The sequence below is a fragment of the Oncorhynchus mykiss genome, chromosome 19 (assembly GCF_013265735.2).
Source record: "Oncorhynchus mykiss isolate Arlee chromosome 19, USDA_OmykA_1.1, whole genome shotgun sequence".
NCBI classification, from domain to species: Eukaryota; Metazoa; Chordata; class Actinopteri; order Salmoniformes; family Salmonidae; genus Oncorhynchus; species Oncorhynchus mykiss.
Window position 1 is genome coordinate 40,126,107 of NC_048583.1, and position 27,521 is coordinate 40,153,627.

Below are 27,521 nucleotides of genomic sequence, written 5' to 3' on the forward strand. Positions count from 1 at the left end.
GCCTCATGACTCTTTGCTGTCCCCAGTCCACCTGGTCGTGCTGCTGCTCCAGTTTCAATTGTTCTGCCTGCGGCTATGGAACCCTGACCTGTTCACCGGACGTGCTACCTTGTCCTGGACCTGCGGTTTTCGACTCTCTCTCTCTACCGCACCTGCTGTCTCGAACTCTGAATTCTTGGCTATGAAAAACCAACTGACATTTACTCCTGAGGTGCTGACTTGTTGCACCCTCTACAACCACTGTGATTATTATTATTTGACCGTGCTGGTCATCTATGAACGTTTGAACATCTTGGCCATGTACTGTTATGATCGCCACCTGGCACAGCCAGAAGAGGACTGGCCACCCCTCAGAGACTAGTTCCTCTATAGGTTTCTTCCTAGGTTCCTGCCTTTCTAGGGAGTTTTTCCTAGCCACCGTGCTTCTACATCTGCATTGCTTGCTGTTTGGAGTTTTAGGCTGGGTTTCTGTATAGCACTTTGTGACATCGGCTGGTGCATTTGATTGATTTAATATAGCGGCAGTTCAACACACACACACACAGAGTATCAGCTCTGAGGGTAAAGGCTACCTCTGCTATTTCTCACTGGGAGATAGCAGACCGCCAACATGTCTGTGAACTGCTAAAAGGCCACAGTAAGTAAGGAGTCAATTAGTATTTAATATATAATTCATTATGCGAAAATGGCTCTGACAAAATACCTATTGGGTGTAGAGAGAATAAACATGGTAAATACCTTTAGGATTAATAACCTAATAATGTGAGAATTACATTCCAGAGTTCCCTCAAAAGTGAAAGGTAGTGCTGAACAATTAGTGTTTTCTGAGGTCGGTTCGGTTTCGGTTCCATTTATAAAAACGAATCGCGGTTATTTTTTAAACATTAAATACACTGTTAATTATGTGGGTGAATGCTGTAATGGACAGATCACAATTTACTGGAGGAGGGGTGGTCCAAAATAGGGGAAGGTTGTCAAACTAGTTTTTGTTGCTTTGGGGAGGGCTGTGGGGTTTTTTATTGGGCAAAGAGGGTAGTGTTTTTTTTTCCATGGAGTAAATTCGCTCTTTTGCAGGATTTACTCTATTATTTCTTCCATATAGCCAAATTTCCTCATCTGCTTGCATGCTCCTCCCCTGTATCAAGGTGGTTTGGTACTTCCCTTATGACCTAAGCTTTTCCGTGTGCTAACTTTTACTATGCCACAGGTCAGTATAGTCTATCAGTCTAACGGTCTGTCCTGCCCTCTATCCCACATTCATAGTGACAATAGTGATAGGTGGATCCTTTGTCCATATCTGTAATAGGCTAACTAGCAATCATACAGTGCATTCGGAAATAACTCAGACTCCTTTAATTATTTTTTAATTTTTTTAAATATCACATTTACATAAGTATTCAGATCTTTCACTCAGTACTTTGTCGAAGCTTCTTTGGCAGAGATTACAACCTCAAGTTTTCTTGGTGAGACGCTTCAAACTTGGCACACCTGTTTTTGGGGAGTTTCTCCCATTCTTCTCTACAGATCCTCTCTTTCTCTGTCAGGTTGGATGGGGAGAGTTGCTGCACAGCTATTTTCAGGTCTCTCCAAAGATGTTAGATCGGGTTAAAGTCCGGGCTCTGGCTGGGCCACTCAAGGACATTCGGAGACTTGTCCGGAAGCCACTCTTACGTTGTCTTGGCTGTGTGCTTAGGGGCATTGTCCTGTTGGAAGGTGAACCTTCGCCCCCAGTCTGAGATCCTGAGCAGGTTTTCATTAAGGATTTTTATCTCTCTCTATTTTGCTCTGGTCATCTTTGTCTTGATCCTGACTAGTCTCCGAGTCCCTGCCTCTGAAAAACATCCCCTTAGGATGATGCTGCCACCACCATGCTTCACCGTAGGGATGGTGCCAGGTTTCCTCCAGAAGTAATGCATGGCATTCAGGCCAAAGAGTTCAATCTCGGTTTCATCAGACCAGAGAATATTGTTTCTCATGGACTGAGAGTCTTTAGGTGCCTTTTGGCAAACTCCAAGTGGGCTGTCATGTGCCTTTTACTGAGGAGTGGCTTTCGTCTGGTCATTCTACCATAAAGGCCTGATTGGTGTAGTGCTGCAGAGATGGTTCCTTCCTGAAGGTTCTCCCATCTCCACAGAGGTACTCTAGAGCTCTGTCAGAGTGACCATCAGGTTTATGGTCACCTCCCTGACCAAGGCCCTTCTCCCCTGATTGCTCAGATTGGCCGGGCGACCAGCTCTAGGAAGAGTCTTGGTGGTTCCAAACTTCTTCCATTTAAGAATGATGGAGGCCACTGTGTTCTTGGGAACCTTCAATGCAGCAGACATTTTTTGGTACCCTTCCCCAGATCTGTGCCTCGACACAATCCTGTCTCTGAGCTCTTACTTATGTAAATAAGGTATCTGTTTTTTTGTTTAAATTTTTTTTTTAAATCTGTTTTCACTTTGTCATTATCGGGTATTATGTGTAAATTGCTGTAACGTAACACAATGTGGAAAAAGTCAAGGGGTCTGAGTACTTTCCGAAGGCACTGTATCTGCAAGCTGTTGGCTAGAGCGCACGTGCCAATAGCAGAGTGGGCACATTCCCTACAACTACTGTACACAACATGCTTAGTGACAAAACCATCAGCATGCCTAGAGTTGAAGAAGCAATGGAAATCCATTGAACTTGTATTTTTTATGTATTTAGGCACAGACTTTTATCTGTAATAAGTCAATTTGATGAAAACCCAACGCTGACAGGAAAATGCTCTAGGATTTGACAGGGTCAGGCTTTAGAGTGTTTTAATATAGTAGTGGACTAGATGAGAAGAATGTAGGTTACTGTGCAACTCCCTATTCAGTTACGATGCAATATTAGAACATAAATGTATTTATAATCATTTGTTTTATCATTATTATTACTATTATTATTATTGTATATCATTGTAAGGATATTTATTAATTGAAACCAGTTGTGCAAATATGCTGAACCTATTTTGTTTAATTCTGTTGAGACATTTTCATTGGCCAAATTAAATTTGATCTGTCTTTTTAATTGTGTACTCCGTATTTATTTGAAGATACTGTAGGTTATAAGTAGGTCTGTTGTAAAATAAATGACAGCCTATTTCTGTCATTTGTTGGGTATGGTAGGCACTTGCCTTTGTTGGTAATTGCTGCAATATATCCTGTGAAGGTTTAAACCAGTTCGCAAGTGTTTTGCTTCATTCTGTTATGCCATTTTCTTTGGCCTAATTTTCCAACTGTAATGCTGTGTCTGCCGCAGCATGATAGCCTGCTCGTAAGCCATCTGACATAAAGACATGCATGTCGGTACCATAGCAAGCCGCCAGCATATCTCTATAATATAGAATAATATATGCCATTTACTGTAGCAGACACTTTTATCCAAAGCGACTATCTCTCTCTCTATCGCTCTGGGGCTAGGCCTAAGCTTCTTGTTAAATATTAATATCACACAGTGGACCCTAAGCCTATACATGCAATGCCCTGATTCATTTAGTGCTCAAATCTCTGACAGCTGAACTGTGAGGTGGACAATTATTGTTTTAGGAAAGTAGCCTAAAAATGATTTATTTTTTAAATGGCTATAAAGTTGTGCATATACTATACATCGAAAGATAAGGAATAGTGTTTTTGTAACTTGTTGTAGGCTGTTTTTAAGGACACGTAAGTGTGGCTCCAATATCCTTTGTTTATTGATGGTGCTGGCTAAGCCAATTCGGATCTGAATGCATATGGATGTCTGGTAAATTAAAATCTTCCCGGTCACGCTATGCGGCGCCAAATTCTCCTAAAGTAAACCCCAAAATTTGCATTAAAATCTGTCGCCAATTGGATGGGAACTTATAGACACCCTAAAGACTCTGGCAAGTACGCTAGTCCAGTGTCACTTTGATTATGCCTACACATCATGGTTCCCCAGCAGCCCCAAACATCTAAAGAATAAGCTCCAGACTAGCGTTGAATATTTTCTCATTATTTTACAAATGTTCCATCCAAGAATAATCACTTTTCTCTCTGGTAAGCCGGTATTTCCCTCCCAAAACAGAAGTATTCTAATATGTTTTGATTTGATTAGAGCTTTGGTTGGCATGAAAATTCAAGCCTGATGCTACCTGAGCCTGATAAGCCATACATTAAATACATTTTATGAGCCCTACATTAATGACATTTTATGAGACCAAGCCCCAAAGAAACAAATGATTTTGCCGTTATCCAATAGACAGCCTATGAAAGGCTACCATTACGCATGACAGAAAAACATAAAAGCCCATAGATGTACTGTAGCTATGTTAAAACATAAGGTGACCCCAAAAGCCAGAGATGTGCACATTAGATGTGCATTCAGTCCTTATATTACTGTAGCATATTCTGCAGCAAATGTAGGGACCACAATGGAAATACGTCCCCGACTTTATTGTGCAATCATGGTAACTTTTTAAATGATTTGTGTATATACTGTATGTATTTTTATAATAAAATCAATCAATCAATCCAAACTGTGCAGAGGCTATTGATGAATCAAAAGAGACATCTGTTAAAAAACACCAAAAAAGTTTAACGACATTCAGAGATCGTCAAGCCAAGCCTTCAATACTGGGTACGGCTACAAGGTAAGGAGGGATGTGTTTTCTGTTTGTCGAGATTGACATCTATTTATTGTGGTGTTGAAAACGCAAACCACGCCAGTATGTTTTTTTTTCTTTATTGGTCATTTGGTACATTGGCACAGAAACCTGATGGTGAAAAATTAATTGCATATACAATATTTTATTGAAGTATAAAGATGGCATCAAAATGCTGAAAATCTAACTTCCCCCTAGCTGATCATTGTCTGCAGCCAGCTCTGATTGTGAAGTAATGAAACAGGCAGAGTGAGCTCCCCTGTGATGGTCAGCAAACCTTCAACTTTCTGACCCGTAGCACTGCGTGGCATCGATTGTGCCACAAAAGCAAAGTAGATAGATACTCACGTTTATAAACACAAGGTCACTACAGTTAATGCCATTTGTGGCCGTAAACTTTGTTTTGAGTTCATTCTATGAGGGGGAGGGTGTTCAATTTATTTTACAGTACAAGGGACACATTGAGTTGAACGAGCAGTCCCAAACAACACTGAATAAAACAATTAATAAAAAGTCTCATGATGGTAGTGACTGCCCATAACGGCTTAACACTTACTAACCATAATTTATTCACATTCATTTATTTAATAAAATATTTCAGTTGTGTATATTACATTTGTTTTATTTGATTACCAAGTCATCATCTCATCTCATCTCTATGGAGCTGCTGCCTATGCTGTCTGACAAAACCATTATTTTAGTAATTATTCAAAGTAAATTAGACATAGTTTTATGGCTACTGAATACCAACTATCAGTCACTTAGATTATGTATTTTCAGGTAGAGATACCAAGAGAAGACACTGCTCTCTATCGATCACACATTCTTCTCTCGAATCTCTCGCTCAGTGTCTGTCCCACACTAATCTAATTTTAATTTTTATTTTTTACCTTTATTTTACCATGCAAGTCAGTTAAGAACAAATTCTTATTTTCAATGACGGCCTAGGAACAGTGTGTTAACTGCCTGTTCAGGAGCAGAACGACAGATTTTGTACCTTGTCAGCTCGGGGATTTGAACTTGCAACCTTTCGGTTACTAGTCCAATGCTCTAACCACTAAGCTACCCTGCCTAGTAGCAGAAGTAAATAAAAAAACTCACAGACCGGACAAGTAGGCATACAATGGATTATGGTGATTGTAGTTAATTACCACATTTTTTGCTCTAAACTATGTAGAATATTGGCCTGTTGGAAACTACAACTCCCTACTACATCGCCCAGTTCAGGCTTGATATGATTTATCTCTAGACAAACTGTGCAATGTGCACATTGAGCTCACCGAAAAAGAAAAAGAAAGAAAAGGAATTCAAATAAAACTGACATTTCGGTTAATGCTCAGCACTAGTGATCGGAGAACTAACTTTCTGCAGTCAAGGAGAAAGGCCACAAAAACGCTCTGCAAATGTTTTAGATGAGAAAATAGGATACAGAAGAGGGAGGAAAAAGGAGGAGGACTGACATGTGGTTGTCAGTGTGTGTGTGTGTGTGTGTGTGTGTGTGTGTGTGTGTGTGTGTGTGTGTGTGTGGTGTGTTGTGCGTGCGTGTCACTGCGTAAATCATACCCGCTTGCGTAGGTTGCAGGTGAGGATAAGGTTGCGTGAGAAGGAGTTCGCAAAGGCTGTGTAGAACTCCAGAACCTTGAGCAGTGCCTCTCTCTTGATGACGTGCAGGTCGCAGTATGTCAGCGCCCGCACGTTAGCACACGCATGTGCAAGAGTGGTCTCTTTCCAGAACACATCTCCAAACACATCTCCTTTACCTGAGAGAGGGGAAAGATACATTGAGAGATTTGTGTGGGAGACAAAATAGTACAATATTTAGTATTTTCTCAGTGAAATCAGTCACAGATGTTATGGATATTTTGAGATCTGAGGTTTAAAGGTTTCCTTAGCAACGAGGTTATCTGGCTGAGCCCTTAGCAACCAAAGATTCTCATTACTCAGTGCACAGTAAAATGTTACAAGCTGATTTACTCTACAGCCAGTAAAGACCAATAAAAACATATTATTCTCATCTAAAATTATCATAAACTGTCAGTTGAATATCAAATCAATGGTTCACTTGAAGGGATTGCACTAGTATCACCAAATGACAACCAATGAAACTCAGTCCAACCAGTCTACCATACAGCAGAGAGAACCCAAACATCAGAACCACAACACAGACAGGATGTGTCAATCTTGTCTCTCCTGTACCATTTGGGTCTGAGAAATTGGGTCTGAGAAACCATCCAACTAAAGAGTCCTGCGGTGCTGGATGCTCGGTGCTGGATGTGCTCGGTGCTGGAAGCCCCCCCCTTAGAGGCACAGCACGCCACCAATTATTGGAGCCGATATGGAGAAGGTCAGAGAGATCAGCCTGGTGGCTCTAGAGGAATTAGAGGTCAGCATCAACCTGAGAAGAGGTGTCTTACTGTCTGTGGTTGGAGATCAATGCAACACTACTCTCACACTACAACCATCCTTTGTGGAGGTGGATGGGAGTGAATTCAGTGTTTCATGTTTGTGTGATCAATGGTGGTCATGGTGACAACTATAGCTCCATGTAAGCTAGCAGATTTCTGAGACTAAGGCACAGTGCTGACGTGGACTGATACAGTCTCATCTCCTTCAGTTTACTGCATATCCAATCAGTTCACTGGGCCAGAACATATTGCTGTGTGAATAATTTTCCCCAGTAAAATTCCCTTTCTCATAAAGCAGCATGAATAATAGATTGCAAAATTAGTCCAATCGTCGTTTCGTGAAACACAACTAATCCAAGACAGAGGAGAAAATCATAAACTGATAAGGCCGATGGAATATTGTTTGATGGAAAGTTGCTGTAACCCTGTGGCCAGTGGAATGGATTATTAAAGGTGTGTGACTCTGCAGGTTGTCCAAGTATAGGCTTGTTACAGTGGGAGTGTTGCAGGCAGCTCCTCTCCTCTGCTAGTGGGCTGCTAATGAAGAAGAGAGAAAGGATCCACAGCTAAGAGTTAGCTTAGTGATTGCCAGGGGAAATCAGAGGGGTCTCTCTTTCTGTCTCGCTCTGTCTCGGTCTCTCTCCCCCGTCGGCTATGAGCCCTAGCTATTCCTCTTGCCTGTTTGCACCTCTTACCTCCAGGTGGAGGCAGGCAGAGTTGGCCTAGGCTAAAGGGAGGTGTTCACTGTTTGCCCACGAGACATACAGCAGTCAGCTAACCCTGCCACCATAGTATTGTCTAGTTTTGCAACCAGTCTATGACTAGAATCACATACCTACAGTAAAGTGGAATTGAGCAGGGTGAATAGCAACATATCTGGTACAAAATTAGGCGTGACAGATGAGTAGTGCTCATAACTTACCATTAACAATATTAAACATGATAGAACAAATGTACAGACTACCATTGTGCAGAGAGTTAATGCTCTCAGAAGGATGTTACACTAATGTGCCTCCTTCCTCTCGTGCTGCGCCCCCCCACGGCTCCTCCACCGTGGGTCTCCTGCATTGTCGATCTGCTCTAAATCATCACAGTAGCACCAGGCATGCCCCCCCCCCCCCCCCCCCCCCCAAACCATCCATGCCCCCTACGAAGTCTGTAAATGTGATCCCGGGACCACCTGTGGTGGCAAGACAGACGCCTCACGTCGGTGTCCATTTGAGCTGCTGATTAATGTCCTCCATGTTGTGCGGCAATTCATCTGTGGCTAATATACTTTTTATGAAGCTCTAACTACAGCCCTACTCTAGCTCCTAATGAAGTTAATGTATAAAAGCAATAAAATAGCCTCCGAAAACACCCGCTGGCACTACAGCCTGCTCTGCTGGTCTCCAACTCTGTCTTTATCTTTCGCCCTTTCTATTGCATATGTGTATTTTTTTGTTGCTGTTTGAGTTGACAAGGCATCAGCCAAACCCCAGAAACAACATCATCCACAATAGTGACAGTCCCTGCGGTTATCGCGGGGTGGACGAGTTTAGTGTCATTAAATATTGTGTGGCTGAAGGGCGGGTGACGGGCGTACGAGTTGAATTAAGAGAAACAATACCATTAAAAAATCCATTAATGCATAATTATTGCGTAATTTATATAGTTTACATTGACTTTTTTATTTCATTATTTTAGGTTATCTGGTATTAGTGCATAAGCCTAAACTTTAGGGTCTAACTGTACCCGCGCCAAATTGCATACTTTTGGGAACTGGCATAAAAAGTTAACATCAATCACGGAGGCAAAAATTACATTGTCGAACTTAAATTCAAGACAAAAGCCGCGAAATGAGAGTTAAAAATGAAGAGAAAGGAAGGCCAAAAAATGCATGCTTGGAAAATATTTGGTGAAGTGGTAAAAAAAAAGATAATAGCAGTGCCGGCTATGTTATTGTGTGATGAATGTGAGAAACTATACAAATCGACAGTCACAAGACTTCAAATAGGCCTATGGCATGTCAAGGAAACTGTAGCCTACTATTTAAATAGAAACTGAAATCTGAACATTGATTAACTAGAATATAACCTACTGTTTTTTGGCAAACTCCAAATTTCTCCTCTATGATCTGTAGAGGTGCTGTATTCATCATAAAAGCATCATAAAAGCTGATAGAAGCTGACCATATAAAATATGTATCGAAGCCAAACTGAAATCTTATCGGAACACATCCGGTCGTTTTCACAGCTTTCTTGTTCCTTTGTACAGAAAATCTTTCCCGTTTGTTATTGCTTTATTGTATTTTCTCCCCAGTACCTAAACATCTTTGCTCCGCGGAAGATGACAGAAAAAAACTTTACCGAAGTCACCTAGTGTGAAGCAGTCATTCTATCGATCTATTACAATATTCTGTTGAGCAAGGTTTTATTTATTCTTATAGTGCAACATATAATGACAAAAGAGAAGCTACATGTGTCCAGTGTCGACCACTGCCCCACCTGTTTTGAGCCCCACGTTGGGGTAACGTAAAAAAAAATATATATATAATAATTGAGTAAATAAAGCCGCATACAAACTTGGTCTCTTTTTTGCTTTCTTGAATAAGGCATCTCCAAAATCCAGATGTTTCAGCCTAGCTCAGCGATTTATGTGGTGGTGAGGCAGCCAGCAGAAAATACAGGAGTGTAGGTTGGTAATGTTCTCTAGTTGTGCTGTGATTGGTTAATGTTCTCTAGTATGTCAAATCACATTAGCATTGATTGCACTTATCATGTCAACATCATACTTTCAAAATCTTAACTAGCAAGCTAGCAGTCATCATCATGAATCAAGTCGACAATCTACTGGCAAATTACGTTTAATCCTTGTCATATGAAGAGAAATAATGAAGAGAAATGATAGATAAAACGTATCAATGCTCATCGGACATTGGATATAAACATTACACACAAGTTGGAAATCGCAAATTCAACAATGAGAGGTTTGGAAGGAATCAGTGGATGTTATTCAGTGGAGTGGGTGTGTGGTCCCAAGACTAGTTTTAAGGGTATCTTTTCCAAGCTTAAATGGATCAACATTTAACATTGGCCATGCTGTCAATCCAGCATGACTTCTGCCACGCTCAAAACAACTAACTTCAGTGAGTTCAAGACAGTGAGTTCAAGACTTGAAAAAAATACGTTTTGAACGGTCATCCAACTCGGAATTGCAAGTCCGGAACTCGGGCCTCTTTCTAGAGCTCCGACCTGAAGATCACTGACGCTATCATGATTCAACCTTGTTTTTTCAGAGTTCCCAGTTTTATTCAAAGCACCATAAATCCAGAAAATGGCAGACTTTGATTACAAAGTTTGAAGACAAAATTTGCCCACGAGGAACCGCCGTGCCATGTTTTGGTTCAAGTGAGCACAGCACAACAAGGTGAGTCCAAAAAAGTATTGTATGCTGCTGCATACATTCTGTAATATGCCAGGGAGATATATATGCTGTAGCAAAGAAAGTAATACTAAGTGTACAGTATGTTGTGTAGTAAGCTGTTAGTAGCCCATGTTCCTCACCCTAATAATTTGGTCCCTTTTCAGCTCTTAATTTCACCTACTGTTCTGACTTGGTGGTGCACATGTAGCCTATAGCCTGTTTTAGAGAAATGTAATCATCGAATATTGTAGAGAGCTTTCGTCGTCTACTTATTTGCCCCCTTTATTTATCCTACGGTTCTGACTTGGTGTACAGGGAGAACACTGTAAGAATGGCCCATGTTCTGAATTCTGTCGGTGTACATTTTAAAAGTGATGAACAAATAGTTATATTGACTATGGCCGTCCTAGCTCGCTCATTAATGTCTTAATCGGAATGACTGATTCCTTCTTATCCGCTCGTCGTCCCCTTATGCCATAGTGTGTACATCTCAATTGTCAGTAGAAACCACATTTTTTTAAGCAAGTCAGCCATATCAGCTATGTTTTTTTTTTATGCAGTAAATGAGACTGAATGAACTGTTTCACTGCCAGACAAGGCTCCGCTGAAAGCCAAGTGTAGCAGTGGTAAGGTGATAGGACTGCTGTTGGGACAGCTTTATGTAGGCCCTAACAGTTTGCGGACCCCGTTTGTCACCGTTATAGTGCAATTAATGTATTGTTTAGTGTTGTGTTGTGGCTTTGCTGGCATGCATTTTTTATAGTTTGCCCCACCAAGATTTACATGCTAAAATCGCCACTGCATGTATCTAACTATAGACATTATAAGCAGAAACATATCTAAATAAGGCAAAGCTAAATCCTGCACACCCTGTCAAAAAATCGTTCTGCAGTCTTTGACTGTAGCATATAGTGCATTTTCTATATTTAAGGGTTAAGGTTGGGTGCGGATCTCAGATTTTCACATTGAAGTTGGTGGTTGCGGAGTTATTAGCAATTGCAGGCTGTTGCGGGTGAACAAACAGCTGACCCGCACACCACTAATCCACAGACAAACACAAGAACTCACCATTAAGTTGGTGTGGAAACTAGATAAAGTTGCCATGATGCATTTTGCTGCTCACCTAGGATAGCGATGACCTCATCGTCCTGGATGACCTCCAGTGACCCTGACACCACAAAGCAGAGTGTGTCGACGCTCTCCCCAGCATGGAAGATGAGGTCTCCAGGGGCGCAGTGGATGGTCTGGAACTCCCCGGCTAGAGAACGCAGGCAGCCGTCACTTGCCAGGCGGAACGCAGGGTGCTCATTGAACACCTTCCGGTTCAGGTGAACACAGATGTCTGCCCGCATGTCTTTAGGACAGATAGACAGCACCTAGAGAGTGGACAGACAGACACCTGTCCATCAGGCTTTCAGGTTGTTTGTATTACTTTCAAATCAAATCGTATTTGATTTAGCAGATGTTATTGAGAGTGTAGCGAAATTCTTGTGGTATAGTATGGGTTTCACCATTGTACTGAGCCATTGCAGTATTGTGTAGTCCCATTCATTAGAATCCAATGTGTTCTACAAGACTTCTGCAGTTATTTCATAACCATACTACTACTGCATCTATGCTCTAACCCCAGCCCTGGTGTTGTTAGATCCCATCCTTCCTGTGCTGTAACCACAGGCAGCCCTGGTGTTGTTAGGCCTATCTCTCCTGGGTCCAAGCTCAGGGGCATGGCTCACCTTCTCAGTGTCGATGCCCTTGGACATGGACCATGTAGAGACAATGTAGTCCATCACCCTCTCACTCAGCCCATTGGGCACCTGGTAGAGCTTGAGGAAGTCCCTCACGTTGTTCAGCATCTCGTGGTAGCGGTTGGTATTGGCGTACATCTGCTGGAAGATGGTGGTCACATTTCCAAAGATGGTGGCGTACAGGAGAGCTGGAGAAAAAAGGGAAATTATCTTTCAAATACAGTTGTCATAAAATGAAATGAGCTGAAGTGAGTGGTAATGACAGGTGACAGATTGTGTATTTAATGGTGTTCATGTACTCCATAAGAGAAAGAATAGGGAGAGTTCCAGAACCACTAGTGCTCCACAAGACTTACTGACAGCCTCCAACGCTGTGATTGTAACCTAGCTCACTGTTACCATAGAGACCTTACCCAAAAATAGTTCTGTCTTCTTCTCCCAGCCAATAAAAAGACAATAAAAGACAAGAAATAACAACTTTAAAGACTTTACAATGGGGGAGGGATCCGCGCTGGCACATGATCCAGAGAAAAGAGGGTGTCAGGCTGGCTGTTGAGAATGATTCAGCAGGCAGGAAGGGCACATATTCCTTCCTTCCCTGTGGAATTATTAATAACTAGTCTCCTCTCAATGCAGACAGATTCAAACAGCTGCACCTCACACCTGACATCAACGCACCTGTGAACGACTGCTGACAGTGTTGTTTAGTCAACGTCAACAGACCGCAGGGTGACAATACCAACTTGTACGTTTCAGATTAAAAGTCTAGTTTATAAATCTAAAATACCTCTGGAAATAAATCCAGGTATTTGGATACTTGTTAATGAAACTCAAAAACACAAATTGAAGATAGCATTGACATTCTACCTTATCTCTTCAAGTCAAAGACCAAGTCAGAGGGCATGGCCTTAGCTCTGCGCTTGCCAGCCTGGCCTCAGAGCCAAACAAAACATAATTGACATATTTCTGAGCACCTCTAAGACATATGATACCTAACAATGGTCTAGTTACTTTAGACAGCAATGAAAGTAGGGAGGTTGGGAAAGGATGGGTGGGTGTAATCTGCGACCGTCTAACAATCCAAAGGTTTCGTGTTCGAGTTGCGTCGGGGACAACTGTAGCATTTTAGCTAAGTCTTCCCCCTAACCCTTATTCTACCCCAAATCACCAACATGCTACATTGTCGTTTTAGTTCCCCTGACCTTTCACATAAATTATCCTCATAATTCACCTTTGTTGTTACAAGCAACCTGGACTCAGAGAAAGACTCCAAAACTATACATCCTCTAAGAGGTATGATAACTTACGAACATAGTTAAATAAAGGTTCAATTAAAAAAATTAAAACGATAACTTACATCATCCAATTCGTATGCTATTGTACGCCCTGGTAAGACGTATGATACTATACGTTCTCTAATTCGTATGATATTGTACGACCACTATTCATTTCATAATGTAACCTAACGTAACATAAATATCATACTAAATGGAGTGTCACAGATTTATTAACAGAATAAGACGAATTGCCTTGAGACCACATTGCAGAGCCTGGTCCAAAACCACAACTCAACACATTAATGTCCAATAAATATCTATGACGCAATGGTCAAGCAGCCAATCACTGGCACTAACAGTCAATTGAAACTACTTTTCTTTCCAAAAGTACGACAACCGTGTAAATCTATTTTGACAAGGTGTAATTGTGTATCAGGCCTTCCCTTTCTAAGTAAACATTCTTGCAGTGTCTCTAAGTAATAATTGACTGAACAATGTGCAGAGGCAGCATGCATAAGTCATACTCTCACCCCCAATTGGGAACTATCATTTCTATCATCAGAATTCTCATTGAGTGAAGAAATATTATTTAGCGTTGACATTGTGGGGTTTCTTTTTCATTAGATCAACTTAATAGTCAATTTGATGCTATTTAGAGAAGATAATGGCTTTTGTAGAGCCCGAGGGGGGAGGGGGAGTTCTGATCTATAGTAGAACATCTGCTCTTTACTAGTTACACTGGCACAGTAAACATACAGAGAGGGGAACATTCATAACACAACACATCAAAAGTAGAGCGCTTTTTCATAACAGTCATTAATATCAGTCATACTGAACAATGACTGATATCATAAATGGTTATGTAAATTTTTCTCTCACTGAATTTTTTTGGAATTTGAGATGAATTTCCATTAGAACACACAGACACTGCCAATAAATAAAATGTTATGAACAAAGATAAATCGCCTCATTCAATCCTTTAATTCCATTCATTGATCATGATTAAAATAATAACCAGACTGATGACCACGAGCGACCACCTTGCTGTATTTGTTGCATGAATGTTGCAGGAGTGCTAATCACACTGGGTGTTGTGAGAAGAATTTAACAGTGGCAGCACACCTGGGGGATTGAATTGAGCTGCGAAACAAATATAACCAGTCCTGTGGGTCTGCTGTTGAAGGTAACAAGGCCATAGGGGGTCTCCCTCAGAGGCTTAGGGGCGAACCATAATGAAGTCATGGAGGACCACTCAGAGAACCACCTGGCTAGGTAAACACTGTGACCACTCACCCTCATCACTCACACACGGATCACACCAGCAGGTATATACTGTAACGAGTGGAAACTAGCAACGTAAGCTGAAACACCCCATTTATTTGATGGCTTTACTGTGCAAAAGGCTACATACTGGTAGCATCAGATACTGTAATTACAGACATGGACATTAATTCAGGTTTCATTTAACTCTGGGTCAGGTTAGGTGTCTGAGGGACTGGGAGGGGTTTTGTAGGCTGTGTAAACTGAGAAGGACATCTTTTAAAGGATCCCACTTCTTAAAGGCATTATTCACAGCTCCTTATAAAAGGAACCCTTAAAGAAGAGCAGGTGAGTGGGTTCATCCTGTATCAGTACCATGAATAAAAGGTTCATGACACATGCAGCCAGACCCCAACTCACACTGTCTGCAATTACACTTAAGAGGTCCAATCCATCACGCCTGGCACCTGCTTGATTCAGTTATCCCCCACTGCAAGTCAGACTGCAGACTCTACCCGTTCAGCCCTGCATAAATCGCTGTGAGAAATGAAATAATTAGAATAAAAAATTGATTTCCCGTGTTTCAGGACTTTTCACATGGGAAGATTGGGTCGATGGAAAATGAGAATCACAAATGAATGAGTCAGGGAGATAGCCCACAGGGACAATTAGAACGGTGATAATTATGGAAATGGTGTCAGAATCAGTACAGATACAACCCTTGGGTAATTTGCATGGAGAGTGCAAATATGAAACTGGTATTCATGAGTTACTGATTAAGGATTGCATAATACTGTAATGCAAGACTGGTGATTTTGTTTAGTAGAGGTTCAACTATTTTACGAAGCACTTGCATAACCCTTGCACACTCACACACTTGAGCTAAGTCCCCCTGACCCGTTGTCATGCCAACATGTCAAATGAGGCAGGTCGTATTGACAGTGGAACCCCCTACTTAACCCTGCGATGTAAGAGTCATAGAGGAAGTCCCCACAACCACGGTCTACATGCTGTGTTCCAAAAGGAGGGAGAGCCTAAACTCTGACGCAAAACCTCAGCTAGAAATATTCCCAAACATTTAGAGAGAAAGTGCAAGGTCACCATGCCAGGGGGATTAAAGGGAAACTGTGAGATTTTTAAATTTAGGTCATTTTCCTACTTACCCAGAGTCAAATGACCATATTTATGTCTCTGTGTGCAGTTTGGAGATAATGTTAATTAGCATATCGTTAGATTAGCGCAATTGCTGAAAGTCTACAGGTACAGTAGCCAGCTCCTCTCAAGAGCAGAGAAGTAGACCTTCTAACTCAGGGCCGGACAGAGTTTTTGGCTCGAGGGCCACATCGGGATTTCGATGTATATATACACAGAGTGTACAAAACATTAAGGACACCTTTCTAATATTGAGTTGCAACCCCCCTTTTTGCCCTCAGAACAGCCTTAATTCTTTGGGCCAGTCTCTACAAGGTGTTGAAAGCATTCCACAGGGATGCCTGCCCATGTTGACCCCAATGCTTCCCACAGTTGTGTATATCGCTGCAGAATGCTGTCGGAGCAATGCTGGTTAAGTGTGCCTTGAATTCTAAATAAATCACAGACAGTGTCACCAGCAAAGCACCCCCACACCATAACACCTCTTCCTCCATGTTTCACGGTGGGAACCACACATGCGGAGATCATCCGTTCACCTACTCTGCGTCTCACAAAGACACGGCGGTTGGAACCAAAAATCTCAAATTTGGACTCATCTGACCAAAGGACAGATCTCCACCAGTCTAATGTCAATTGCTCGTGTTTCTTGACCCAAGAAAATCTCTTCTTCTTATTGGTTTTAGTAGTGGTTTCTTTGCAGCAATTCAAACACGAAGGCCTAATTCACTCAGTCTCCTCTGAACAGTTGATGTTGAAATGTGTCTTGTACTTGAACTCTATGAAGCATTTATTTGGGTTGCAATTTCTGAGGCTGGTAACTCTAATGAACTTATTATCCTCTGCAACAGAGTTGACTCTGGGCCTTCCTTTCCTGTAGCAGTCCACATGAGAGCCATACATGTTTTTTTTTATACATTTGCTAAACAATTCTATGCTTTGTCATTATGGGATATTGTGTGTAGATTGATGAGAGAAAAAAACAATTGAATCCATTTTAGAATACGGCTGTAACGTAACAATATGTGGAACAAGTCAAGGGGTCTGAATACTTTCTGAATCCGTTGTATAATGTGAATCTAAACAAACTCACTCAACCACACACAGAACCTCTACACACACTCTCGCACACCTGAACATGCATGTGCACACACACTTGCACGCGCGTGATATGGAAGCAGCCAGGCACCCACACACAGGATACAGACACAGAGGCAGCAGTCACCTCCAAAGTAAAGGAGCTGGTTTTGGGCTGAGCCTCCCCTGATTTGGGCCACTTGATGTGGGATTAGCAGTGACCCGGATGAGTCAGTTTAGAGGACTCCTGGAGAGAGAGAGAGAGAGAGAGAGAGAGAGAGCAGAGAACGACACCCCTTTATGGATTAGACTAATCGCCCTGCAGACAGAGCAGCCAGAGAAAGCAAAGCTCTCCAATTCCACTGCAGGATGGATCAGGGCAGGCAGGACAATACAGCTCCCTCTCTCTCTCTCTTTGTCATCACTTGTTCTTCAACCTACTGTGTATATTTTTATGCTTCTGTGTCTGTCCCTTGAAATCTCTGTCCTTCTTCCCCCTCTCTAACCCTCTCTCTTTCCATTAATCAGGGCATGGGAGCTAAAAAGCCCAAGGGGGAGAGACACTCCGAGCTGCTTCTCTGTCAACGCCCTCAGACCTCCTCCACCCACGCCCCATCACTGTTTCTCAGGCCTGACTCTGGGCTGATCACTGGGTAATGGGTCCTCAAATGGGGAGGGGGACTGGGGGGAAAAATAAATGTCAATCTGGATTGAACATCCACATCATGGCACAGAAACAGTAGATATTGAAGCTTCCTCTTTGCAACTGATGGAATTAATCCTGATCCTTACACAACCCCAATCATGTGTTATGGTTTTCAATACACTTTTACATCCGCCGAAGCGATTCTGCTCAAATAAAACCGCTCTCTAGTTCACTGCTCTGCCTCTCTTGTCTCCTCTCTCTCATTCTCTCACTCACTGGGGAGAAGAAGTCTCTACTGTTTTACAGACTCGGCCATCAAGCGCAGGCTCCTCAGGCAGAACCCGTCCTTTACTCCATCCTTCCGCCCAGCGCCCTTGCCATCCGCCTGCTGACGAGCTGAGCTCAGGTAATTCCCATAATTCCCAGTGACTGGGATAGGGTCAACTAATAATCCATGTCTTTGATTTACCTCTCATAATAAAACCTCGACATCACAGAAACACAGACAGCAGTGAGGTTGGAATGTGCTTTAATTTCTCTACAACGTATGTAGTCACAACTGTACTGTATGTGTGTGTGTGTGCATGCATGTGTGTGTATGCATGTGCCTGTGTGCATGAACTGACAAATGCATATAAGTGTGTGCATTTACAGTTGTACTGGCATGTATTCAAGATGATGTAGAGGCAATTATGTACACTACCGTTCAAATGTTTGGGGTCACTTAGAAATGTCCTTGTTTTGGAAAGAAAAGGTAATGTTTTTGTCCCTTACAATAACATCAAATTGATCAGAAATACAGTGTAGACAATGTTAATGTTGTAAATGACTATTGTAGCTGAAAACGGCTGATTTTTAATGGAATATCTACAGTGCCTTGCGAAAGTATTCGGCCCCCTTGAACTTTGCGACCTTTTGCCACATTTCAGGCTTCAAACATAAAGATATAAAACTGTATTTTTTTGTGAAGAATCAACAACAAGTGGGACACAATCATGAAGTGGAACGACATTTATTGGATATTTCAAACTTTTTTAACAAATCAAAAACTGAAAAATTGGGCGTGCAAAATAATTCAGCCCCCTTAAATTAATACTTTGTAGCGCCACCTTTTGCTGCTATTACAGCTGTAAGTCGCTTGGGGTATGTCTCTATCAGTTTTGCACATCGAGAGACTGACATTTTTTCCCATTCCTCCTTGCAAAACAGCTCGAGCTCAGTGAGGTTGGATGGAGAGCATTTGTGAACAGCAGTTTTCAGTTCTTTCCACAGATTCTCGATTGGATTCAGGTCTGGACTTTGACTTGGCCATTCTAACACCTGGATATGTTTATTTTTTAACCATTCCATTGTAGATTTTGCTTTATGTTTTGGATCATTGTCTTGTTGGAATACAAATCTCCGTCCCAGTCTCAGGTCTTTTGCAGACTACATCAGGTTTTCTTCCAGAATGGTCCTGTATTTGGCTCCATCCATCTTCCCATCAATTTTAACAATCTTCCCTGTCCCTGCTGAAGAAAAGCAGGCCCAAACCATGAGGCTGCCACCACCATGTTTGACAGTGGGGATGGTGTGTTCAGCTGTGTTGCTTTTACGCCAAACATAATGTTTTGCATTGTTGCCAAAAAGTTCAATTTTGGTTTCATCTGACCAGAGCACCTTCTTCCACATGTTTGGTGTGTCTCCCAGGTGGCTTGTGGCAAACTTTAAACAACACTTTTTATGGATATCTTTAAGAAATGGCTTTCTTCTTGCCACTCTTCCATAAAGGCCAGATTTGTGCAATATACAACTGATTGTTGTCCTATGGACAGAGTCTCCCACCTCAGCTGTAGATCTCTGCAGTTCATCCAGAGTGATCATGGGCCTCTTGGCTGCATCTCTGATCAGTCTTCTCCTTGTATGAGCTGAAAGTTTAGAGGGACGGCCAGGTCTTGGTAGATTTGCAGTGGTCTGATACTCCTTCCATTTAAATATTATTGCTTGCACAGTGCTCCTTGGGATGTTTAAAGCTTGGGAAATCTTTTTGTATCCAAATCCGGCTTTAAACTTCTTCACAACAGTATCTCGGACCTGCCTGGTGTGTTCCTTGTTCTTCATGATGCTCTCTGCGCTTTTAACGGACCTCTTAGACTATCACAGTGCAGGTGCATTTATACAGAGACTTGATTACACACAGGTGGATTGTATTTATCATCATTAGTCATTTAGGTCAACATTGGATCATTCAGAGATCCTCGCTGAACTTCTGGAGAGAGTTTGCTGCACTGAAAGTAAAGGGGCTGAATAATTTTGCACGCCCAATTTTTCAGTTTTTGATTTGCTAAAAAAGTTTGAAATATCCAATAAATGTCGTTCCACTTCATGATTGTGTCCCACTTGTTGTTTATTCTTCACAAAAAAATACAGTTTTATATCTTTATGTTTGAAGCCTGAAATGTGGCAAAAGGTCGCAAAGTTCAAGGGGGCCGAATACTTTCGAAAGGCACTGTACATAGGCGTACAGAGGCCCAGTATCCTCAACCATCACTCCTGTGTTCTAATGGCGCGTTGTGTTAGCAAATCCAAGTTTATAATTTTAAAAGGCTAATTTATCATTAGAAAACCCTTTTGCAATTATGGATGTGCAATAAAACTGGCTTTCTTTAGACTAGTTGAGTATCTGGAGCATCAGCATTTGTGGGTTCATTTACAGTCTCAAAATGGCCAGAAACAAATAACTTTCTTCTGAAACTCGTCAGTCTATTCTTGTTCTGAGAAATGAAGGCTATTCCACACGTGAAATTGCCAAGAAACTGAAGATCTCGTACAACGCTGTGTACTACTCCCGTCACAAAACAGTGTAAACTGGCTCTAACCAGAATAGAAAGAAGAGTGGGAGGCCATGGCGCACAACTGAGCAAGAGGACAAGTACATTAGAGTGTCTAGTTTGAGAAACAGACGCTTCACAAGTCCTCAACTGGCAGCTTCATTAAATAGTACATGCAAATCACCAGTCCTAATGTCAACAGTGAAGAGGCAACTCTGAGATGCTGGCCTTCTAGGAAGAGTTCCTCGGTCCAGTGTCAGTGTTATTTTGCCCATCTTAATCTTTTTATTTTTATTGTCCAGTCTGAGATATGGCTTTTTCTTTGCAATTCTGCCTAGGAGGCCAGCATCAACAGCCTCTTCACTGTTGATGTTGAGACTGGTGTTTTGCGGGTACTATTTAATCAAGCTGTTCATTTTTGGACTTGTGAGGAATAATTATGAAAAAGATTGGTGTGCTTTTTCACTATCGAATCATGGCATGGGGTTGTTCAATGACAGACATGTATTTATTTCAAATCTATCACTTGAAGATTTCATTTCAGAGAGACAAATGATCATGTTGTTTTGCTAAATGCTGTATATCCGCCTCACTCTCAGAGAAATAAGTAGTACTGAGAGGTTTTATACAGTCATATAAGTCAATACAGTAATATGAAATCTGTATGTCAAATATTTACGTTTTACATTTTTGCAATTTAGCAGATTCTCTTATCCATAGTTACTTACAGTAAGTGCATTCATCTTAAGATAGCTAGGTGAGCTAACCACATATCACAGTCAGTGTTTTGCAAAATAACACATTAAAAATCCATTAATAAAAAAATTCTAATTTCTGATGAGAAATTACAGAGTAAAAAAAATGGTTGGATATAACATTTTGGAAATAAACTTTTCATGTGCATACAGTATATGAGTAATAGCATAATGTTTGCAAAAGTGTATGTCGGTGCTAACATGTGCATTGCATGTAATGTAAGTGTGTACGTGTACATGCATGTTATAACAATGTGTACAACTCACCCTCCTATCAGCTCCTGATAGCTAAGTGGATCATTCATCTAATAGTGATTTCTGACAGCCAGAGAAAGAGGTGGGAGGGGGAGGAGGAGGAGGTAAGAATGGCCTTATTCAGAGTAATGGGAAAAGGTGCCAATTAATAAGCCTGTGATCACTTCACTGAGCGAGCTCCTCTGACTGGGGCTGCTGAACCAATCTTATCTCTGTTCAGCTCCACTACTACTACTACACTCACATGGGTCAAAAACACAAACGACACAGTGTTGTCTGTTTTGTGTGCTAGGTGGCTGTGGCACAGTGGCACGCCATGCCAACACTATCAGCTATGCCCAGACAACTCAAGAGGGAAACACAGATCATTTTGCTCTGTTGTTTATTGGCTAGCCTGGCTCTGACAGTCTACAGAATCAGACTGACACAGTGTGAACCCCTGACTATCACAGGACAGGACAGGACAGGACAGGACAGCCCAGAGGACTTGCAGAGCTGGCAGATAGAGGAGACCCAAATACCATCAGATCTGTTTACAGCAGTGGAGCAAAGCATTCTCTACAGTATGTTTCTCTCGCTCTATCTGAGAGCAGCCTATCCTCATCTCTCTCTTTGTTGCTCAGATTGCCACCCAAGATAATGCTGACAGACGATGGGGAGTATTGTGTGTCATTAATCATCAAAGTGTCATCATTGCTCGCTATCGTAATCGTGGAGATCTATTCTCTCCATCATCACTCTGTACTATCAGCTATCTCCCTGGAACTGCTGCCCATCCAGCCAACTAATCAACTAACCAGCCAAACAACCATCCATCCATCCATCCAACCAACCAATGAACCAACCAGCTAGCCATCCAACCAATCATCCAACCAACCAACCAGCTAGCCAAACAACCAACCAACCCAACCATCCAACACCATGGAGAAGGGAAAACAACCAAGCCCAGTTACTTACAGCCGACCATCATCATGGCCACAGAGAAGATCTTCTCTCCATCCGTGGTGGGGGCAATGTTGCCGAACCCGATGGTGGTCAGGCTGGTCATGGTGAAGTAAAGAGACGTGATGTACAGAGAGTCTTTCCCGGGGCCACCCTCCCATTGGCCTGAGCCGCTGGCATTGTAGCAATACGGCGAGCCGAGGTTGATGGCTAACTGGTAGAGCCAGCTGTCCGTCTTGATAGTGTTGGTGACCTCGTCAATGACCTCGTAGTCGCCAATGCTGTACCAGATGCAGGCCAGCCAGTGGGCCACCAGGCCAAACACACACACCAGTAGGACCAATACAGCTGCTCCATACTCCAGATAGTGGTCCAGTTTACGGGCCACCCGGCCCAGACGCAGCAGGCGCACCACCTTCAGAGAGCTGAACAGACTGCTAATACCCTGGAGGAGACAGAGAAGAAGTGGACATGGTAAAGGTTTTGTTAGGGTCAGGGTCATTGTGCAAAACTATATGGTATGTGCTGACATGTAACACTAACCCCTCGGCCCTCAAATTAGCATGATGTAATCAACCCAGCTGGACCTGGGGTACAAAAACGGATTAATTTCCATCTCGGCGAATGTCATCTAAATAAAGCTAAACAAAGTTGTTCTATGAGTGGAGCTAAATAGGACAAAAGTAGGCAGAATTGCAGCTTTCCCACTAGCCAGCCAAAACGTAGAAAACACAATACAATGCCTCGTAAAAACAGAATGCAGCTGTAGTTTAGGTTCCTTATCTCACATCACACAAACATTCTGTTATATCCCAATCTAACAGCTTGTTCAGCATTTTATCTCTTCTGACATAAGTGACACGTTCTCCAAAGTGCCTTTGTACTGTCTCTGTAATAACACAACTTTCCCAGAGAAAGGACACAGAAGTAATTGGCTGAGAAAACAAGCAGACAACAAACAAAAGGATTTTGCTTATATGGTAAAGACGAAGAAACCTTCAGTAGACCGGAGCATGTTTATTGTGCTACTGTATCCACTTTATTTGTGTAGACATTAAGGAACGGGTGGTAGGCAGGCAGGGGAGTCTCCACAAGGCAACAACAGAACAACATCCATAGATAGTGTAATGTTTACAAACATGAATCTCAATACAGTGCTTTTATCAGGTGAAGTATAGCAGCAACATAAAAGCACAAAAAAGGCGAAAACAGTCAGCGGAGGAGCTGTACCGTCCCATCATCGCTTCCCCTCGGCCCCTCCCCTCTCCTCTCTTCCTCCCACAGCATCAAAGGCCTCCACAGGAGACCTCAGCTAAGCTCATATGTAAATGAGGAGCATATAACTATCCACATTAAAGGCTCACCTATAGGGCAATCAGATGAAAAGATAACAGCATGGGTCGTAAAAAGCAGCAACACATGATGATGAGTGATTACGGCTGGTAAGCACCTGTTTATTACAGATCAGCCTTGTTAAGTCATGTATACCCTAGGCCCAGGGGTACACTACGCTCCATTTCTCACCTTCATGCATGACGCATGAACGTGAGAAATGGAGCGTAGTGTACCCCTGGGCCTAGGGTGTGTATGCCCTTACTGTTTAATCTTTTGTTTTATGTAATGTAAGTGCCTTAATGTGTTTTGACACTAGGAAGAGTAGCTGCTGCCTTGGCAACAGATGGGGATCCCTAATAAATACAAATACAAATACAAAATAGGAGTAACATTAGATTGAGGAGAAGAAGAGTTAATAGATTGAATACAATAATTATTCTGGGACATAGTGTGCAGTTAATCAAATTGATAGCAAATTGCCACCATGATCTTGATCATTCGATTAAGATTCAAAGATCCTGTAGAGTCCAGAGAGGTTTTCATCCTGAGGCATTATAATATTATACATGAGCGCTAAATTATCCTTATGCTAACCCAAACCCCCACAGTTAGACTTGGCGCTAGGCTAATGCTTACCCAAACCCCCACAGCCCTAAGTGCTAGGCTACTGCTTACCCAAACCCCCACGGCCAGCCTTAGCGCTAGGCTAATGCTTACCCCAAAAATGATGGAATTAACAACCAATGTTTACTTTTTTATTTTGGGCTATGACAGTCAATTGCAAATTAGTCTGACATAATGTATCTTATCTCATCACCACTAATGAGATGGGTGTGCTTGATGCATGTCGCGTCGGGGGCCTGATCAACAGTGCACATCTCATCTTTGTTACTCTGAACTTACAATGGCTAGCCTCAAGTCGTTATATTTTTTTATTGTGCTTTATGCTATTTGCCTCATGACTCCTGCATGCTTTGTTGACTATGAACTTGATTGTTTACCCAACCGTGGGACAGACTGTTTGTTCCCACACTCGGGACTCTGACTCTACTGGTTACACGGACTCTTGGTCTCCCATCCTCTTCTAACCACCTCTCACCGGCTTTGTAGTCATGTTACCTAATGAAATTGCTGTACAATATGATCTTGTTGACATCTAATGCACATTCAATTGTCATAAATCAACATTGCAGAGCTCTCCCTGTCCTCAGCCGTGCCCTAATTTTATTACTGCTGATGATATCTGGAAATGTGCATGTACACCCTGGCCCATCTACTATTGATAGCCACAATTCTGACTTGTGCCCTGTTATCTGCTTCACTTATTTATGCTCTCATAAAAGCCTGGGTTTTCTGCCATTTAACATTAGAAGCTTATTACCTAAAATGTATCAAAAGTGTGGGTTCACAGCTCCAATACAGATGTGTTAGTCATTACTGAGACGTGGTTAAGAAAGAGTGTTTTGAATACTGATGTTAACCATTCTGGTTATGACCTTTTTTGGCAAGACAGATCTTCCAAAGGTGATGGAGTGGCAATCTTTACCAAGGAACACCTTCGGTGCTAGGTTGTCTCCACCAAGTCTATCTCCAAACAATTGAATTTGCTGTTTTTTTTAAGCATTAAACTTTGAAATAGCTCCTTGTTGATTTTTTTAATATATATTTTTTATTTAACCTTTATATAACTAGGCAGGTCAGTTAAGAACAAATTCTTAGTTATAATGATGGTCTACCCCGGCCAAACCCGGACGACACTGAGTTAATAGTGAGCCGCCCTATGGGACTCCCAATAACGTCCGGATGTGATACAGCCTGGATTGTTGGATCAGGATTCCTATTTGACTCAGCCATGCCTCCTTGCCCTTCCAACATTTCCTCATCTCACACCCCTTTTAATGTAACAAGCCCCGATGATCCTCCCTCTTTTTCCCCTGCCCAGCTACAAAGTTTCTCCCTGCAGGCGGTCGCTGAGTCCAATGTGCTAAAGGAGCTCCTTAAACTTTACCCCCCAAAAAACATCTGGGTCAGATGGTTTAGACCCTTTCTTCTTTAAGGTTGCTGCCCCTATTATTGCCAAGCCTATCTCTGACCTTTTTAACCTGTCTCTCCTTTCTAGCGAGGTTCCCATTGCTTGGAAGGCAGCCACGGTGGTGCATCCTTTATTTAAAGTAGGAGATCAAGCTGATCCTAACTATTATAGGGCAATTTATATGTTGCCCTGTTAATCAAAAGTGTTGTAAAAACGTGTCAATAATCAATCGACTGGCTTTCTTGATGTGTACAGTATTCTCTCTGGTATGCAATCTGGTTTCCACTCAGGTTATGGATGTGTCACTACAACCTTAAAGGTCCTAAATGATGTCACCATTTCCCTTGATTCTAAGCAATGTTGTGTTGCTATTTTTATTGACTTGGCCAAAGATTTTGTTATGGTAGACCATTCCATTCTTGTGGGCCGGCTAAGGAGTATTGGTGTCTCTGAGGCGTCTTTGGCCTGTTTTGCTAACAACTTCTCTAAAAAAGTGCAGTGTGTAAAGTCAGAACATCTGATGTCTCAGCAAGTGCCTGTCACCAAGGGAGTTCCCCAAGGCTCGATCCTAGGCCCCACGCTCTTCTCAATTTACATCAACAGCATAGCTCAGGCAGTCGGAAGCTCTCTCATCCATTTATGTACAGATGATACAGTCTTAAACTCAGCTGGTCCCTCCCCGGATTTTGTGTTAAACGCTCTACAATAAAGCTTTCTTAGTGTCAAACAAGCGTTCTCTGCCCTTAACCTTGTTCTGAACACCTCCAAAACAAAGGTCATGTAGTTTGGTAAGAAGAATGCCCCTCTCCCCTCGGGTGTGATAACTACCTCTGAGTGTTTAGCGCTTGAGGTAGTCACCCCAAGGCTGCTTCTGACTGTTCTACCACAGATGCCGGGAGCTGACACTGTCATTGTCCATGTGGGGTCAAACGACATCAGGAGGGCTAGCTCGGAACATTTGAAAATTGATTTTAAAGAACTGATTTTAGCATTAAAAGACTTCAAAAAAACGGCCAATCATTTCAGGTCCAGTACCATTGTTGGTCCGCGGGTATGAAAGATTCAGCAGACTGCTGGCATTACACATCTGGCTAAAAGACTACTGTAGCTCTGCTGGAGTCACTTTTGTTGATAACTTTGACACCTTCTGGGAACAGAAGATGCTCTACAGGAATGACGGAGTCCATCCAAATCATCTTGGCTCCTGGACTCTGTCCACGCATTTCAAGGCTGTGTTGAAACAATGACTGGTAAATGATCCAAGACCAGCTCAGTCACCATTGTGACAATGAGTCGTCATAATTCTGCATCAAATGTACATGATCTTAGGGGCATTGGCAAACACAATGTAAGTAATTTAATTTATGTACCCCTAATTGCACCGAATACATCTGTTTATCCTACAGCTATTGTAAGCAGTAATCATGAGCCTATAAACCAGAGTTATATTGTTAGCACTGAGGCGGTGTGCAATAGTAGGAAGACCACTTTATGCAGCTCACTGTCAGCTCCAATGTAAATAGCATGAGTAAGTCTACCTCTGATAAGCTTCCCAGTAAAGCATTAAAGACAATCAAGCAACCCAGAAAAGTGCTAAAAATAGCCCATATTAACATATGCAGCCTAAGAAACAAGGTCCATAAAGTTAATAACTTGCTTGTAACAGATGACATTCATATTCTTACTATCTCTGAAACTCACTTAGATAATACCTTTGATGATACAGTGGTAGCAATACATGGTTATAACATCTATCGAAAAGACAGAAATGTCAACAGAGCCGGTGTTGTGGTCTATA

At 42.0% G+C, this 27,521-nt stretch overlaps 1 protein-coding gene across 1 annotated transcript in view; it reads right to left on the reverse strand.

Moving 5' to 3' along the window:
* The window catches only part of kcnh5b (potassium voltage-gated channel, subfamily H (eag-related), member 5b), an 82,553-nt gene that overhangs the window by 14,391 nt on the left and 40,641 nt on the right, over positions 1 to 27,521 (reverse strand). The window contains exons 7-10 of the mRNA XM_021574250.2: positions 22,372 to 22,801; positions 12,174 to 12,373; positions 11,564 to 11,816; positions 6,194 to 6,390 (exon numbers count right to left, since the gene is read on the reverse strand). Of these exons, the coding sequence (XP_021429925.1) occupies positions 6,194 to 6,390; positions 11,564 to 11,816; positions 12,174 to 12,373; positions 22,372 to 22,801 (1,080 nt within the window). The remainder of the gene's footprint in view (positions 1 to 6,193; positions 6,391 to 11,563; positions 11,817 to 12,173; positions 12,374 to 22,371; positions 22,802 to 27,521) is intronic.